This window comes from Haliotis asinina, unplaced genomic scaffold (assembly GCF_037392515.1).
Source record: "Haliotis asinina isolate JCU_RB_2024 unplaced genomic scaffold, JCU_Hal_asi_v2 scaffold_27, whole genome shotgun sequence".
Classification (NCBI taxonomy): Eukaryota; Metazoa; Mollusca; class Gastropoda; order Lepetellida; family Haliotidae; genus Haliotis; species Haliotis asinina.
In genome coordinates, this window is record NW_027133899.1 from 119,540 (window position 1) to 139,549 (window position 20,010).

General features: G+C 43.0%; 1 protein-coding gene across 3 annotated transcripts in view; it reads right to left on the minus strand.

The window, feature by feature from the left end:
- LOC137270055 (protein sprint-like) overlaps positions 1 to 20,010 on the minus strand; it is a 120,507-nt gene that overhangs the window by 41,391 nt on the left and 59,106 nt on the right. For all 3 annotated transcript variants that reach the window (XM_067803864.1, XM_067803865.1, XM_067803866.1), the window contains 2 exons: positions 8,672 to 8,856; positions 7,831 to 7,951 (listed from right to left, as the gene is read on the minus strand). In XM_067803864.1, coding sequence (XP_067659965.1) covers positions 7,831 to 7,951; positions 8,672 to 8,856 — 306 coding nt within the window. The remainder of the gene's footprint in view (positions 1 to 7,830; positions 7,952 to 8,671; positions 8,857 to 20,010) is intronic.

Genomic DNA, 20,010 nt, shown 5'->3' on the forward strand with positions numbered 1-20,010 from the left:
CAGGTATTATTCCTTGTTTTACTAGGATGTCTTTTGTGGCCATCGCCATACCAAGGTTCATTATGAGCATACCCATATCCTGCAGGTTGAAATCTAGCTTGATAGTTGGTTGTTTAAGCACCATTTTAGTCAACCGAGCGTACCCTACTGCTAGACTGGCGACCACTGTGGCGTGGTATGCGTCGTTGACGAACGTTTTCCCCTCAGACATTATGTATATGATATAAAATATTAAAATTATAACATGATATGCGGGTCGACGGTGGGGGTACCCCCCACACCCCCAACAGTGGGGGTTACCACCTCAGGTACCACCTCACGGTGAGGGTTTCCCTCACGTGTATATAACCACGAGATAGCCAAGGCAGCAGTTACACCTACAGCCAACAACAGTCGGGTTGGGTTGGTCACTTTATGTTGGTTACACCACCGTTTTTTACCGGCAGCTACTCTCTTAGGATTCTTCTGTCTGGTTACTGTTGAAGTGGTCTCCACCGTCACCTCGGGACTCACTGGTTCCGTCACCTCGGGACTCACTGGGGTTTCCTGTGCAGCATCCATCTATACTATTATTATTATTCTTTCTCTCAAATTGACAATGTTTTGCCGTGATAATCGCCGCCGTCACTGGAGCCAACAACATACCATATTTGTGGTACAGCCCGCAGCTGATAGAGCTCACGGCGTGTTCGATAAAAGGGTCTTTCTCGAGGTCCTCCCACAGGTAAAGTCGGCGCTCTGGTGGAATGGGAAGGAAGTGTGATACAATACCGGTGTATATCTGGGTCATAGCCGATCCTATTGTCTTTGTCATTTCTGCTCCGAGCCGGGACTCGTATCTAGCGTACAGCTTATCGATTTCTTCGGCTGACATTTTGTGAATTTTATCCGGGGTGTAGTCTCCAAAGTAATGTTTGGCTTTGCCGCCAACAGCCAACGCCACCAGTTTCTCTCGCTTGGGGGAATCCCCAGTGGGGGAACCCTCCAACGACAATTGTTCGAGCAATTCCTCACACTCCATCTTATAATATAACAAGTAAGATTTAGTTTTAACTATATAATACCCGATACAGACAAAACACAGAGAAATGAAAGTTAAGTTGCACACGACAAATACTTCAAATATCATAGCTTTGCTTAGCTTTGCTTAGCTTTGCTTAGCTTTGCTTAGGAGACTACACCCCGGATAAAATTCACAAAATGTCAGCCGAAGAAATCGATAAGCTGTACGCTAGATACGAGTCCCGGCTCGGAGCAGAAATGACAAAGACAATAGGATCGGCTATGACCCAGATATACACCGGTATTGTATCACACTTCCTTCCCATTCCACCAGAGCGCCGACTTTACCTGTGGGAGGACCTCGAGAAAGACCCTTTTATCGAACACGCCGTGAGCTCTATCAGCTGCGGGCTGTACCACAAATATGGTATGTTGTTGGCTCCAGTGACGGCGGCGATTATCACGGCAAAACATTGTCAATTTGAGAGAAAGAATAATAATAATAGTATAGATGGATGCTGCACAGGAAACCCCAGTGAGCCCCGAGGTGACGGAACCAGTGAGTCCCGAGGTGACGGTGGAGACCACTTCAACAGTAACCAGACAGAAGAATCCTAAGAGAGTAGCTGCCGGTAAAAAACGGTGGTGTAACCAACATAAAGTGACCAACCCAACCCGACTGTTGTTGGCTGTAGGTGTAACTGCTGCCTTGGCTATCTCGTGGTTATATACACGTGAGGGAAACCCTCACCGTGAGGTGGTACCTGAGGTGGTAACCCCCACTGTTGGGGGTGTGGGGGGTACCCCCACCGTCGACCCGCATATCATGTTATAATTTTAATATTTTATATCATATACATAATGTCTGAGGGGAAAACGTTCGTCAACGACGCATACCACGCCACAGTGGTCGCCAGTCTAGCAGTAGGGTACGCTCGGTTGACTAAAATGGTGCTTAAACAACCAACTATCAAGCTAGATTTCAACCTGCAGGATATGGGTATGCTCATAATGAACCTTGGTATGGCGATGGCCACAAAAGACATCCTAGTAAAACAAGGAATAATACCTGATAATATAATGAAATAAATATAGGGATGGCCACGATAGCTATGATGGTTGGTGGGGCGTTAGTGAATGCCCTGGCATTTTCCGGGAGTAATTTCCTCTTCTCGAAACTACGAGATGATCACGCGGCTGAAATACAGGAAGAAAGGAAGCGACACGATCTCGCTACTGAGAAATTACAAAGAGCACAGGACGAGTACGTTAAAAAACGCCTCCAGAGGATCGATTTTATTAACGAACAACTCAAGCGTGAAAACCATGCCATTAAAACATTCTACGATGTCGATGAAGCAATGAAAGAATACTACCTACTAACTGGTAAACAATTGGAACCGCTCAATAAACCCACACTCGCTCAGTACTACACACCATCCAAGGGACAAATAAATCGTGAACTGGGCTTCATAGTGTTGGGTATAGCAGCTACTGCGTTGGTTGCGAAGCAATTAAACTAAAATACCTATATAAGTAAACATGAGACCCGTTCCATACCGATGCGAATACATACTTATGGGGAAGACCGAGGCCTGTGGTAGGAAATGCAGGAATCAGGGGTTCTGTTGTTTCCATATGGGAAGTCCTAACTACACGTGTTCTGTGTGTGGTATCGGGGTTAAAGGACACTACTGTCTATGTAAAGCTCACGGAGCGAACGTAGTCAGACATCAACTCATCTACGAGAATAAAAAAGGCTACATAAAAGAACGTAGGCGACTGCTCAAGATAGCCACTTAAGAGTTACCTCCCCTTACTGTGAACCAATTAGACATTAGTTCTCTTAGGTGTAAACACGATGTCTACTGTAAGCGAGCTCAAGAGGGTCGCAAAACAGAGAGGTGTTATCGGGTATTCTAGAATGCGGAAGTCAGCATTGTTGAGATTACTAGGTTTAGAAGCCCCTCCTACGGTAAAACAATTAAAAGCTCAAGCAAAACAGCTTGGACACACGGGTTATTCAAACCTGGGGAGAGCCGGGTTAACCGCATTGTTATCACATGCCCCTGTAGCAAAACCTCCCACTGTAAAACAACTGAAAGCCGAGGCACACGATTTGGGTTTAGGCGGGTATTCCCGTATGAGAAAACCACAGCTTGTAGAATTATTACGACAGAATAGAGCTATTGACCTACAGTTCGTGCGCACTGAGCACGCCGTAGGTAATTATTTGAGAGGTTGGCGCATGCACGTTGATAGAAACATAGACATTATAGATATCAAGCCTCTGATAGCTGATAAGGTCAACCAGGAACTAAATAATCTAGGAAGTATCAAGTTTCAGATCACAGTGAAAATGTCGCTCGATAAGCAGGTTGGGAGTACCACTGAGTATGTTCAGCCTTACTTCCGAGGTCAACAAGAGGTCGTCACACATGCAGAGACCATTGACGCATCAATCGATACAAGTTTTCAGCAGATACGAGAATACCTAGAACGCTACACACACTTGGGGTCCGGGTGGGCTGTAGATAAAATCGATAATGTCTATCTAGACATAGCTAACTACGTACCGTTCAGAGGCGGGTCATACCTAGCCTTGCCTCCCTACTATAGGAACAAACATGCCATAGTAAACGTTAAGAATAGAGGAAACGATTGCCTGAGGTTAGCTATCAGGTCAGCCTTATTTCCAGCTGGCACTCATTCAGATAGGCTTTCTAGCTATCCCCAAGATGATGGGCTTAATTGGGATGGTATAGATGAACCCACCCCCATATCCCAGATCACTAAAGTAGAAAAACAGAATAATCTGGCTATAAATGTCTTTGGGCACGAAGGTAACACAACAATAGTACACAGGGTAAGCCCGGTGAAGGATCGCCAAGTTATCAATATATTCATGATCCAGCGAGGTGAAAAGTATCACTACACGTGGATAAAACATCTCAGCCGGTTGTTGCACGACCAGTCGAAACACGTTGGGGAAAAACACTTTTGTGTACGATGCCTACACGGTTTCAGTCGAGCTGATTTATTAGAATCCCACCGGGATGATTGTCAAGGTGTGGGGCAGACGGCCATACGAGTCGACATGCCTAAGGAAGGTGAAAATATCCTAAAATTCAGTAACCACAAGAACCAAATGTCTGTACCTTATATCATATACGCCGACTTCGAAGCCTTAGTTGTGGGTGGGGATTCCCCCACACCCCCTAGTGGGGGTAGCTTCACCCACAAGACACAAGAGCATAAAGCCTGTTCGTTTGGATACATTGTCGTCCGTTGTGACGGGGAAACGAAAGCTCCGGTAGTGTATAGGGGCCCTGACGCGGCTGAAAGGTTTCTAAAGTGTTTGCAGGAGGAAGAAAAAATTATTAGGAATGCATTGTATAGAATCGCTCCCATGCGTATGACCCTAGCCGACAGGCTAGCTCACGCTAGTAGCACTAACTGTCACGTGTGCGACTCACCACTTAACGGTGATTCGGTGAGAGATCACTGCCACATAACTGGTAAGTATAGAGGCGCCGCTCACAACGCGTGCAACCTCAAGCTTAAAATCAACCCTAAGACAATAAACATCCCCGTTGTCTTTCACAACTTGAGAGGGTACGACTCACACTTGATCATGCAGGCCATCGCGAAAATCGATGGTAATATAACGTGCATCCCCAACAACATGGAGAGATACATCTCCTTCAGCTTAAACGGACTTAGGTTCATTGACTCGTTTCAGTTCCTCCTGTCGTCACTCGACAGTCTGGTCAAGGCCAACAATACCTTCCCTATCACCGATCGATACACAGACGCCGAGACTAGACCCCTGCTTATGAGGAAGGGTGTGTACCCCTATGAGTACATGGATAGTTGGGCTAAGTTCACCGAGACCAGACTACCCCCTATTGACTGCTTTTATAGCAAGCTGAATGAGGCGTCCGTCTCACGAGATGATTACTCGCACGCGACTAACGTATGGAATAAACTGGGTTGTAAGAACCTGGGTGATTATCACGACCTGTACTTGAGGACAGATGTACTGCTGTTAGCCGACGTGTTTGAGAGGTTCAGGCGGACCTGTTTCAAGCAGTATAAACTCGACCCCGCATGGTATTACACCAGCCCAGGTCTGTCGTGGGACGCCTTGCTTAAAAAGACCGGAGTTAATTTGGAATTGCTCACAGATTACGACATGCACCTATTCATTGAGAAAGGCTTGCGAGGTGGGATTTCCATGGCATCCAAACGATACGCGAAAGCAAATAATCAATACGTGAAAGGTTACGATCCTAACAAACCAACCAATCACATTCTCTACCTCGACGCAAACAACCTGTACGGCTGGGCCATGAGCCAGTATCTACCTACAGGGGGATTCGAATGGGTACCCCACGTTGATGTTATGGGGGTTGCACCAGATTCGAACAAAGGGTATATCCTCGAGGTTGACTTAGAGTATCCCAAGGAATTACACACATCGCACAACAGCTACCCCCTGGCCCCCGAACGTATGAGGGTTAACCCAGACTGGATGTCTGAGTACCAACATAACTTGTCAGGTGGGCGTGTGACAGACGTTGAAAAACTCGTGCCTAACTTAATGAATAAGACCAAGTACATCGTTCACTATCGCAACCTACAGCTGTACCTGTCGTTGGGTATGAGGCTGACCAAAATACACAGGGTGCTCATGTTCGACCAGAGTCCATGGATGGAGCCCTACATCAGAATGAACACAGACCTACGAAAAAAAGCCACCAGTGATTTTGAGAAAAATCTCTACAAGCTCATGAATAACTCGGTGTTTGGTAAGACTATGGAAAACCTGAGGAAACGCGTAACCGTGAAGTTGGTTAGATCTAGTGAGGAAGACAAGCTCAGGAAATTGATAGCCAGTCCGGCATTCAACCGTAATAAAATATTTACAGACAACCTGGTTGCCATACACATGAAGAAAAGCCACATAAAATTCAACCGGCCTGTTTACGTGGGGATGAGCATCCTCGATTTATCCAAACACCTGATGTACGACTTTTACTACAACGAGCTCAAGAAACAGTATGGCGACAGGTGTGAAGTGCTGTACACTGACACGGATTCCCTGCTGATGGAGATTCGAACCGAGGACGTGTACGAGGACATGAAAAAACACCTCGATTTATACGACACCAGCGACTACCCTAAGACCCATACCCTACACAGTACTGTAAATAAAAAGGTCCTAGGTAAGATGAAGGACGAGTGTGCTGGCACGCCCATAGCCGAGTACATAGGTTTGAGACCTAAGATGTACTCCATACTGAAAGCCGACAATAGTGAGATCCGGAAGGCTAAGGGGGTTAAGAAGTATGTGGTGAAACAACACATCAAACACGCCAGATTCAAGGAAGCCCTGTTCAAGACCCGTACCTTTAGGCATAAAATGAACACACTTAGAAGTGATGGGCATAAGATATACGGACTGACTATAAACAAGACGTCCCTATCGCCTATGGACACGAAACGTTGGATAGCTATTGATGGTATAAACACATACGCGTATGGACATGAAAAAATTTGAGGCTATTTACTACAGCCCGCGTGGGTACTGGAAAGGAGCTAACGCAGTAGATAAGCTAGCTAAACTAGCGCGAGTACCCCCGGAGGAAGCCAAAGCGTGGCTTGAAAAACAAGCCCTGTGGCAGATCTATTTGCCGGCACCACGCTACGTGCCTAGAAGGAGGTTCGGTATTAACATACCTAATAGCATTCACCAGGCAGACCTACTGTTCCTACCCCACGATAAGAGGTACAAGTATGCCTTAACCGTAGTGGATGTAGCCAGTCGTTACAAGGAAGCCGAACCCTTGACCACGAAAGATTCGGCCCAGGTAGCCAGAGGATTCGAACGCATATACAAACGCAGCCCGCTGACGTGGCCAACAGAGCTGCAAGTTGACCCCGGACGGGAGTTCATGGGTGCCGTGTCACAACTGCTAGCCAAACACGATACAAAGGTCAGGCGTGGCACGGCCGGAGCCCATCGCAGCCAAGCCATAGTTGAGAGATTTAATAGGACTTTGGCTGAGCGCTTGTTCGGCTATCAGTATGCTAGGGAGATGGCCACCCCTGGAAAACGATCGACTGAATGGGTCACGAGGTTACCCAAGGTGGTGTCGGCAATCAACCATGAAGTCACCCGTCTCACCGGTAAGAAACCGGCAGACGCTATCAAACTAAAATCAATAGTTGCAGAGTCGGCCGCTCCATTGCGTGGGAAGGAGAAACAGATACCAGATAGGGCCCTAGTGAGGTATCTATACCAGCCGGGGGAACACGAGGGCGATAGCCGTAAGCGAGCCACCGATCCTATATGGTCAGTCAAAACTTACAACATAGATAAAGTGGATATAAAAGCCGACGAACCCAACTTATACTACTTGAGGGATGGGCCGGGTAGGGGGTTTGTAAGAGAAAAATTATTGATCGTACCGTACGGCACAGTGTTACCTCCTACCAAGGCACAGTAATTACCGCCAACTTTTTTGTAGTAGGGGTAATAGTAGCAAGAGCTAATGGCCCAACCAAAGCCTTATTTAGTAAATAAGGCTTTGTAGAGACATTTCTTGAAAGTGGTCCAGAACTATCATTCCCTATACTACTATTGATATGTCCATATATTTTCCAATTTACTCAGATGATTTGATGACAGGACATGTATCTAATGTAAGTGATTCAATATGCTATTGAAGGAGGGAGGGAGAAGGTGATGTAATTGGTACTTTCTGAAGAGACTCATTTAATTGTACTCTCCATCAACTGTATCTCCAGCAAACTAACACTGACCTTAACAACTTGTTGTACATGGTATAGGGGCATCTCGGGAGACAGGCTGCCTGGTGTTGTGATGTCATGGCCACTGTCTGCAGTAGATGTCTGCTCGCTCTGAAGACTCAGCTTGCTGCCACTGCCAACACAAGTCAACACTTCCAGAATCTTACAGGCACACGACATAGTAACAGGTCTCACAGACTACAGATCAGTACACGTTGCCCAGAATCTTACAGGCACACGACATAGTGACAGGTCTCACAGGCTACAGATCAGTACACGTTGCCCAACCTGGAGCTAAGCTGCCATGGTGACAGTCTGCTGTATCATTCTCACAGCTCATTAAACTTTCATACAACTATTCAAACTGTTAGCGTTCTCAGATATCAACCAGAAATAACAGTTTAGCACCCAAATAGTCCTTCATAAACTCATCACTCATAAACAGAAGAATGACAAAGTTGAAGAGAACGGGAGAGCCAACTTGTCTCATATGTCTGTATATAAACATATGTGATATATAAATGAGAAGTTATGTATTACTAATGTTCAAAGAAAGCTACAGTCAGCATGTTACCAGTTGCAGGACTAATGTTCAGCAAACTAAGGGTTGATATTATGAGCAATACCTCACAATTTCTGGACATCTCTGAATTGACAAAGTTGCTGAAAAGATTATATCCCTGAATTTTGGAGGTTGTAACAGTTCCAGATACATCCTGTTGTTCTCAATGTCTGCAACCTGAAGAGACTTGATGTGGTGTGGCACCCAATGTCTACAACTTGCACACAAATGTTATGGACTTTTTTAACACATACGACTGTTACAGAGATTTGACACTGTTACCATGGTTACCTGATGCAGGCTTTCTTGTGCTCCTGAGGGCTATCATAGGGGGAAATTCTAGGATGAGGATCCTCAGGGGTCATCGTGGGCAGGTTGAAACATGACTTTTGATTTGACGATGTTGAAGGTGAAGGGTAGAGATGACACAGGTCTGTCAGCAACAAGTCAAGGTCATTCGCAATATTACTCAGCATCTGAAATTAAAGTATGTACATGCTCAATGCAGCAGTTGTCTATGAAAAATTGACCTGAATAAACTCCATGGTTCAAGAATCTAACATTTATACATTTCACCAGTGCAGGAGGTGTGTAGTACCTTTTGAGGCATCAGCTTACCATTTTAACTCTTCTACTACAGGGTAACTGCATCCCTACAGTAAAGGAGCCATGCATGGTTACACCAAGATTACTGCACACCTGCCACAGGGTTACTACATAGCTACTATAGGACTACTCCAGGACAACTAATGGACTACACCAGGCCGAAGAATTGACTACACCAGGATGCCTACAGGATTACTTTAGGGCTGCCAATGGACTACTCCAGGGCTGCGACAGAACTACTCCAGGGCTGCTACAGGACTACTCCAGGGCTGCTACAGGACTACTCCAGGGCTGCCACAGGACTACTCCAGGGCTGCCACAGGACTACTCCAGGGCTGCTACAGGACTACTCCAGGGCTGCTACAGAACTACTCCAGGGCTGCTACAAGACTACTCCAGGGCTGCTACAGGACTACTCCAGGGCTGCCACAGGACTACTCAAGGGCTGCCACAGGACTACTCAAGGGCTGCTAATGGACTACTCCAGGGCTGCTACAGGACTACTCCAGGGCTGCTAATGGACTACTCCAGGGCTGCCACAGGACTACTCCAGGGCTGCCACAGGACTACTCCAGGGCTGCTACAGGACTACTCCAGGGCTGCCACAGGACTACTCCAGGGCTGCTAATGGACTACTCCAGGGCTGCCACAGGACTACTCCAGGGCTGCTAATGGACTACTCCAGGGCTGCTACAGAACTACTCCAGGGCTGCCACAGGACTACTCCAGGGCTGCTACAGAACTACTCCAGGGCTGCCACAGGACTACTTCAGGGCTGCCACAGGACTACTCCAGGGCTGCTAATGGACTACTCCAGGACTGCTACAAATACTACTCCAGAGTTACTACAAGACTATTTCGGGGCTGCTAATACACTATTCCAGGGTTTCTAAAAGATTACTCGGGGTTACTACTGTGGATGCTTACAATTCAGAACATTCTTACATCACAGGAATGTAGCACTCTGTGTGTTGAACATGTTTGTATCTCAAGTCTTGCTCATGGCCAGTTTTTTCCCTCTCATTCACATTTAAGCTAAGGTAGGAAAGAGAGATTCTAGAAATGAATCATCAGGATGTCCGATGCATCAATGATGATGTGTCTGTGAAGGCTGTGGAGCAACAATGGTTGGAGTTATAAAGGTCAGGATGATGTGTCTGTGAAGGCTGTGGAGCAACAATGGTTGAAGTTATAAAGGTCAGGATGATGTGTCTGTGAAGGCTGTGGAGCAACAATGGTTGGAGTTATAAAGGTCAGGATGATGTGTCTGTGAAGGCTGTGGAGCAACAATGGTTGGAGTTATAAAGGTCAGGATGATGTGTCTGTGAAGGCTGTGGAGCAACAATGGTTGGAGTTATAAAGGTCAGGATGATGTGTCTGTGATTGTTGCTGTGCGTGATACTTTCTATTAGGGGAACCCAGGAAACCTTGGTGTGAAAACAAAGTGGAAGTGAATACATACTAAGTATAAGTACTACAATACTAAGAATACCATATTCAGCAAGTATCAGAGGCCTGACAGACTGTTTTCTGTCTGCTAACCTTTCTGTTGAAGCATGTAAAATGAATATCAAGGATCACTGTACAGTACAAGTAGGAGGCTGTGACTCGGCTTCGTAAACCTCGATCAGAATTTCAACCACTGATGAAAAGGTTGCACATATTTATAGATGAAATGTTTTTATGAAGGGTACTTGAGATCTATTTGAGGTGACTTGTCGCATCAGCATAATTTCATACTAACTAATCCCCTTGTCTGATAGTTATCCAAACTCATACTAACTAATCCCCTTGCCTGATAGTTATCCAAACTCATACTAACTAATCCCCTTGCCTGATAGTTATCCAAACTCATACTAACTAATCCCCTTGTCTGATAGTTATCCACACCATACTAACTAATCCCCTTGCCTGATAGTTATCCAAACTCATACTAACTAATCCTCTTGTCTGATATTTATCCAAACTCATACTAACTAATCCTCTTGTCTGATAGTCATCCAAACTCATACTAACTAATCCCCTTGTCTGATAGTCATCCAAACTCATACTAACTAATCCCCTTGTCTGATAGTCATCCAAACTCATACTAACTAATCCCCTTGTCTGATAGTCATCCAAACTCATACTAACTAATCCCCTTGTCTGATAGTTATCCAAACTCATACTAACTAATCCCCTTGCCTGATAGTTATCCAAACCATACTAACTAATCCCCTTGCCTGATAGTTATCCAAACCATACTAACTAATCCCCTTGCCTGATAGTTATCCAAACTCATACTAACTAATCCCCTTGTCTGATAGTTATCCACACCATACTAACTAATCCCCTTGCCTGATAGTCATCCAAACTCATACTAACTAATCCTCTTGTCTGATAGTTATCCACACCATACTAACTAATCCCCTTGCCTGATAGTCATCCAAACCATACTAACTAATCCCCTTGCCTGATAGTCATCCAAACTCATACTAACTAATCCCCTTGTCTGATAGTCATCCAAACTCATACTAACTAATCCCCTTGCCTGATAGTTATCCACACCATACTAACTAATCCCCTTGCCTGATAGTTATCCACACCATACTAACTAATCCCCTTGCCTGATAGTTATCCAAACTCACACTAACTAATCCCCTTGCCTGATAGTTATCCAAACTCATACTAACTAATCCCCTTGCCTGATAGTTATCCAAACTCATACTAACTAATCCCCTTGTCTGATAGTTATCCACACCATACTAACTAATCCCCTTGCCTGATAGTTATCCAAACTCATACTAACTAATCCTCTTGTCTGATATTTATCCAAACTCATACTAACTAATCCTCTTGTCTGATAGTCATCCAAACTCATACTAACTAATCCCCTTGTCTGATAGTCATCCAAACTCATACTAACTAATCCCCTTGTCTGATAGTCATCCAAACTCATACTAACTAATCCCCTTGTCTGATAGTCATCCAAACTCATACTAACTAATCCCCTTGTCTGATAGTTATCCAAACTCATACTAACTAATCCCCTTGCCTGATAGTTATCCAAACCATACTAACTAATCCCCTTGCCTGATAGTTATCCAAACCATACTAACTAATCCCCTTGCCTGATAGTTATCCAAACTCATACTAACTAATCCCCTTGTCTGATAGTTATCCACACCATACTAACTAATCCCCTTGCCTGATAGTTATCCACACCATACTAACTAATCCCCTTGCCTGATATTTATCCAAACTCATACTAACTAATCCTCTTGTCTGATAGTTATCCACACCATACTAACTAATCCCCTTGTCCGATAGTTATCCAAACTCACATTAACTAATCCCCTTGTCGGATAATTATCCACACCATACTAACTAATCCCCTTGCCTGATAGTTATCCACACCATACTAACTAATCCCCTTGCCTGATAGTTATCCAAACCCATACTAACTAATCCTCTTGTCTGATAGTTATCCACACCATACTAACTAATCCCCTTGTCTGATAGTTATCCACACCATACTAACTAATCCCCTTGTCTGATAGTTATCCACACCATACTAACTAATCCCCTTGCCTGATAGTCATCCAAAGTCATACTAACTAATCCCCTTGTCTGATAGTCATCCAAACTCATACTAACTAATCCCCTTGCCTGATAGTTATCCAAACCATACTAACTAATCCCCTTGTCTGATAGTTATCCAAACTCATACTAACTAATCCCCTTGCCTGATAGTCATCCAAACTCATACTAACTAATCCCCTTGTCTGATAGTTATCCACACCATACTAACTAATCCCCTTGTCTGATAGTTATCCAAACTCACACTAACTAATCCCCTTGTCTGATAGTTATCCAAACTCATACTAACTAATCCCCTTGCCTGATAGTTATCCAAACTCACACTAACTAATCCCCTTGTCTGATAGTTATCCACACCATAGTAACTAATCCCCTTGTCTGATAGTTATCCAAACTCACACTAACTAATCCCCTTGCCTGATAGTTATCCAAACTCACACTAACTAATCCCCTTGCCTGATAGTTATCCAAACTCACACTAACTAATCCCCTTGTCTGATAGTTATCCACACCATACTAACTAATCCCCTTGTCTGATAGTTATCCAAACTCACACTAACTAATCCCCTTGCCTGATAGTTATCCAAACTCATACTAACTAATCCCCTTGTCTGATAGTTATCCAAACTCATACTAACTAATCCCCTTGCCTGATAGTCATCCAAACTCATACTAACTAATCCCCTTGCCTGATAGTTATCCAAACTCATACTAACTAATCCCCTTGCCTGATAGTTATCCAAACTCACACGAACTAATCCCCTTGTCTGACAGTTATCCACACCATACTAACTAATCCCCTTGTCTGATAGTTATCCAAACTCACACTAAGTAATCCCCTTGCCTGATAGTCATCCAAACTCAAACTAACTAATCCCCTTGCCTGATAGTTATCCAAACTCATACTAACTAATCCCCTTGCCTGATAGTTATCCAAACTCATACTAACTAATCCCCTTGCCTGATAGTTATCCAAACTCACACTAACTAATCCCCTTGTCTGATAGTTATCCAAACTCATACTAACTAATCCTCTTGTCTGATAGTCATCCACACCATACTAACTAATCCCCTTGCCTGATAGTTATCCAAACTCATACTAACTAATCCCCTTGTCTGATAGTCATCCAAACTCACACTAACTAATCCCCTTGTCTGATAGTTATCCACACCATACTAACTAATCCCCTTGTCTGATAGTTGTCCACACCATACTAACTAATCCCCTTGCCTGATAGTTATCCAAACTCACACTAACTAATCCCCTTGTCTGATAGTTATCCACACCATACTAACTAATCCCCTTGCCTGATAGTTATCCAAACTCATACTAACTAATCCCCTTGTCTGATAGTTATCCACACCATACTAACTAATCCCCTTGCCTGAGAGTTATCCAAACTCATACTAACTAATCCCCTTGCCTGATAGTTATCCAAACTCATACTAACTAATCCCCTTGCCTGATAGTTATCCAAACTCATACTAACTAATCCCCTTGTCTGATAGTTATCCACACCATACTAACTAATCCCCTTGTCTGATAGTTATCCACACCATACTAACTAATCCCCTTGTCTGATAGTTATCCAAACTCATACTAACTAATCCCCTTGTCTGATAGTTATCCAAACTCATACTAACTAATCCCCTTGTCTGATATTTATCCAAACTCATACTAACTAATCCCCTTGTCTGATAGTTATCCACACCATACTAACTAATCCCCTTGCCTGATAGTTATCCAAACTCACACTAACTAATCCCCTTGTCTGATAGTTATCCACACCATACTAACTAATCCCCTTGCCTGATAGTTATCCAAACTCATACTAACTAATCCCCTTGCCTGATAGTTATCCAAACTCATACTAACTAATCCTCTTGTCTGATAGTTATCCACACCATACTAACTAATCCCCTTGCCCGATAGTCATCCAAACTCATACTAACTAATCCCCTTGTCCGATAGTTATCCAAACTCACACTAACTAATCCCCTTGCCTGATAGTCATCCAAACTCATACTAACTAATCCCCTTGCCTGATAGTCATCCAAACTCATACTAACTAATCCCCTTGTCCGATAGTTATCCAAACTCACACTAACTAATCCCCTTGTCTGATAGTTATCCATACCATACTAACTAATCCCCTTGCCTGATAGTCATCCAAACTCATAGTAACTAATCCCCTTGCCTGATAGTCATCCAAACTCATACTAACTAATCCCCTTGTCCGATAGTTATCCAAACTCACACTAACTAATCCCCTTGCCTGATAGTTATCTATTTACCAGTTCTGACATGAAAACAATACGTACTGCAATATGCTGATCGAAAACCAGTCCTTTGATATGCATTCAGAAAACTTTGTAACACTTGGAAATCTCCAGACATTTTCGTATTTTTATGGTGTAGTGAAGATGGTGATGAAGATGGTGATAATTGTGGCAATTATGGTAATGGCGGTGGGAATGATTGTGTTGAAAATAATATTTATCTGGATTGATAAGTTCTGTACAAAGCCTTCGTACAGTGTTCCCAGAAATTATTGAGAAAATGTTTTGTTTTTTTTCTAATGATGCTAAGATTGGAAAAAGGGCTTTCACAATGCACTAAGCATACTAAATAAGGGAGACAACTCTTGAAGGCTTAGAAGGCAGCTCATTACGTCAAGAGTTATCTCCCTTGTCTGAGCAGACGGCTTCCTGTGTTGACATGGCAGAATTTGCAGCAAGAGAGAAAAGAAAGCTCATTCTAGATGATTTTGAAAGGGGTGAGGCTGATGCTAAAGTGTTAGCTTGTAGACATGGTATTCCTCTGTCTACAATATACAGAACTTTGAAGAATATTCAAACAGGAACCGGGATAGAGCACAAAGCAGGGGCAGGTCGGCCTAGGAAATTCAGTGTTGTGGATCGCCGAAGACTTGGGCAGATTGTGAGTAGGGGCAAATTGAAAAGTGTTGAGAACATCAGAAATGAAATGATTAGCAGAGGAAGTCCTCAGGTATGCAATGAAACAGGCAGGAATTACAGAGACTTAATTGGGTGAAAAAACGTGGAATTCCCTCGCCGTTGATGAAAGATACACAAAAGGAAAAACGTTTAAACTGGTGTCGGGCTCATGAAAATCAAGATTGGGAAAATGTTTTCTTTTCGGATGAACGTTCTGTTTGACTTTTCCCTAATTGTGTGAAAATTTGGACCAAAGATACTGTCAAATCTATGTACCAGCGACCAAAACATAGCCCGAAGTTTCACATGTAGGGTGGCATATCGGCTCGCGGAGTGACGCCATTGTGTGTTTTCACGGGAAACTTGACAAAAGAAAGATACTTTGACATTCTAAATGGTCACCTTCTTCCGACAGCACAAACATTGTATGAAGATGATTGGATTTTCAGCATGATAATGACCCAAAACACACTGCGCGCTACACAAAACAGTGGTTGTCGGGCGAAAATGTTCAAGCTTTAGACTGGCCCAGTTACAGCCCAGACCTAAACCCAATTGAGAATGTGTGGGGAGTCATGAAGGACAGAATAAACCAAAAGGGACTGAGAAATATTGAAGATATGAAGGCCGAGGTGGTCCAATATTGGGATACCCTGTCACACGATTACCTACAAACTTTGATGGGTAGTGTGCCTAGGCGTATTCAGGCATGCATTGCTGAGCGAGGAGGTCTAACAAAGTACTAAAACAAGACTGAGACTGTAAAAGGATGATGTTTTAACATGTTTATGTAAGTAAAACGCCAGAAGTTAATAAACGTAATGAGTTACATGACGCAACATGATTCTCAATAATTTCTGGGAATACTATAAATACCATATCTCCTGCTCTGCATTTAATGCTTGGCGTGGAATAAAAAGGTTTAATCACAACCTAATCAAGCACAGTGACTTTGTTGTATTTTTTCTTGATAAATCAAGCGTCTACTTGATTATTTGTAGTTTTTGCTAAATAACTTCTTGCTAAAAACTGCAATACACATCACAATATATGCTTTAGCAACGCAATATGAAAATTCTCTGCAATACCAACCCTAAAAATGTTGCTATTGTACATAAAAGTTGATCATTAATGCAAACTTGTCATTCCTATAGCTCACAAGTTCTAGAAAGTCTATCAAACAGTTCATAACTTGGCATGGTGCCTCCAGTTTCATATATAACCTGGAGGGAAGTGTTATGTTTCAAATATACACTAGCTTGATGCCATCCTCAGCCTTACTGATCTACATTGTCAACTGGTTGATCATTCTGCCCGACTCTCAGCCTACTCATCGACATCATGAACTGTCTGATATTACCTATGACTCTCAGACTACTCATCTACATTGTCAACTGTCTGATCATATTGTTCCACTCTCAGATTACTGATCTACATTGTCAGTTGTCTGAGCACCTTGGCTCTGACTCTCAGTCTACTGACCTTCACTGTCAACTGTCTGATCATATTGTTCCACTCTCAGATTACTGATCTACATTGTCAGTTGTCTGAGCACCTTGGCTCTGACTCTCAGTCTACTGACCTTCACTTTCAACTGTCTGATCATATTGTTCCACTCTCAGATTACTGATCTACATTGTCAGTTGTCTGAGCACCTTGGCTCTGATTCTCAGTCTACTGACCTTCACTGTCAACTGTCTGATCATATTGCCTCTGACTCTCAGCAAACTGTCTGTTTATCTAGCTTAATGGTCATCTCCTTGAAAACACTTGCATTCAGAATCAAGCTGCAACAAGTACTGGCTACGAACCTTAATGGTGTGCTTGTAACTGGTTCAGATCAGGGAAGGCCAATGAGAAATGGCTCAGAGAGTGGGGAACTGTTCAATCCTTCAACTACTCTACATCAATCTAAGAGACCTGAAATATTACCAGCTTCAGGAAGAGTAAGATACAAACTACAATGTGTGTTGTAGTCTACCACAAGGTGTGGATCTCCTATGTCCAGGTGCTGACAATGGGCAACAACAATCACTGTCAGCTGCCAACTGGAAGACAAAGCCACACAACCATATATTCCAGATTACTGACATGTTTAGTTGTGTTAGGCTTGGGAATATAAAAACATTTTTCAACAGAGACAAACCCAAAGAAATCTGTGTATGACAGTGAGTGAGTGAGTGAGTGAGTTAATATTTAACGTCACATTGGCAATATCTCAGCCATATCGTGACGAGAACATTTAATACTGAAATGAAATATATATATCTATTATAAAACCTGTCAACGAAGGACAGTAAAACAACTAGAATATCATAATTTCAATTAAAACTAGCATGGAAAGTTAAAACTAATAGCACTATTTAGACAATACAATATAAAAACAGACTATAGATCGCCAACAACAGAAGGTAGATCACCACACTAGCGACCATGGGGACTTACAGTACCTTTGCTTCCTACATGGGTGTATGACAGACAGGTGACAATAATATGTGTGTAATGAACGCATCATATAGTGGTGGTTTTATGGGTCGTAGGTACGCTTACCAGATGATCAAGTTATCAGGGCACTAAGCAGTGTTCTACACCACTTCCATGGTTCTGCATGGCTGACACTAAGATAACCTCACACTAAATTTTCTGCACCATTGCTTCCACGTTTTTGTGTGTTCGGTAGCAGCAATCTGCATTATGGGAGATAAACAGGAATGATGTCTAAGTCATCATGTTGTTTGTTCTGATTATACACACACATTCTCATACAGTGTACACACACATTCTCAAACCCTGTTCACATGCATTCTCATACCCATTCACACACATTCTCATACAGTGTTCACATACATTCTCATACCCTGTGCACACATTTTTGTACAAAGTACACATACCTTTGCCAGATCACGTAATTACAATAAATAAATGGATGTACCTGAACAGATAATTACAATACACCAATAGATCATGATGATCAGTAATTAAAATACACCACTAAATGTGCCTGAACATCAATAACAATACACCACTAGATGTGCCTGAACACATAAGCACAATACACCACTAGATGTGCCTGAACAGTTATAATACACCACTAGAAGTGCCTGAACACATAATCACAATACACCACTAGATGTGCCTGAACACATAATCACAATATACCACTAGATGTGCCTGAACAGTTACAATACACCACTAGATGTGCCTGAACAGTTACAGTATACCACTAGATGTGCCTGAACAGTTACAGTATACCACTAGATGCGCCTGAACAGTTACAATATACCACTAGATGTGCCTGAACAGTTACAGTATACCACTAGATGTGCCTGAACAGTTACAATACACCACTAGATGTGCCTGAACAGTTACAATATACCACTAGATGTGCCTGTCCAGTTACAATATACCACTAGATGTGCCTGACCACTTAATTACAATACACCACTAGATGTACCCACTGTTCGTATGGCCCAAGAGCAGACCTATGAATTGCAGTCTACCTATATTACCATAGATAAGCCAAATTTTGAGACAAAAGAAAAGCAGTCAGTAGAAAAGGAGTTTGCATGGCTATGAAAATATTTTTCAGGTCGATAGTGCCCTGTCAGGATGATCTTACAAGTCAGAGAAAACAGAGTGATGACCCTCACATAAAGTCACACTGAGACCAGTGATGACCCTCATGTAAAGTCAGAGAGAACAGAGTGATGACTCTCACTGAAAGGTATGAGAGAACAGTGTGATGACTCATGGAAAGTCAGAGAGAACAGAGTGATGACTCTCACTGAAAGGTATGAGAGAACAGTGTGATGACTCATGGAAAGTCAGAGAGAACAGAGTGATGACTCTCTCGGAAAGTCAGACAGAGAGAACAGTGAGATGACCCTCATGTGAAGTCAGAGAAAACAGAGTGAGGGTGCTAGTATTATCTGTTACACAGTAAAGAGCATAACAATCACATTGTTTTGGTAAATACTGTTGTAAATCAACAAAATACAAACTCTACTTACCAAGATCCTACTGATAACATCCAGTAGTTAGTATTATTTCATTAGGACACATCAGATTGAAAACATGTGAGATGTTGACAGTAAGTACTGAAACACCCCTGAAGCGTGAGTGTCGTAACTGCAGCTCACCCACACAAACCCATATAACAGAGACTTACTAACCCATTTACACTGATGATGTCACAATGTTGTGCCCCAATACACACCTGTGGTCCCAACACACCTAGGCACCAACACCCACCTAGCCTGCCCCTCTAGTCAAAGTTTACAACTTGTCAGCTTCACACAAGATGTGGACAGGTTTTGTTGACAGACTATCGATCCCAATGTAAGGAATGTTGCACACGTGTCTGCAAGCTTACAGCAGATCTCCCATGCTTGACCGTCCTTCCTTAGCCAATCCCCCATACAACTGAAACACAATGATCCTTCACATTCTTTCTTTTGTTGGCTTTATCTAGAGGTTTTCTACATGTA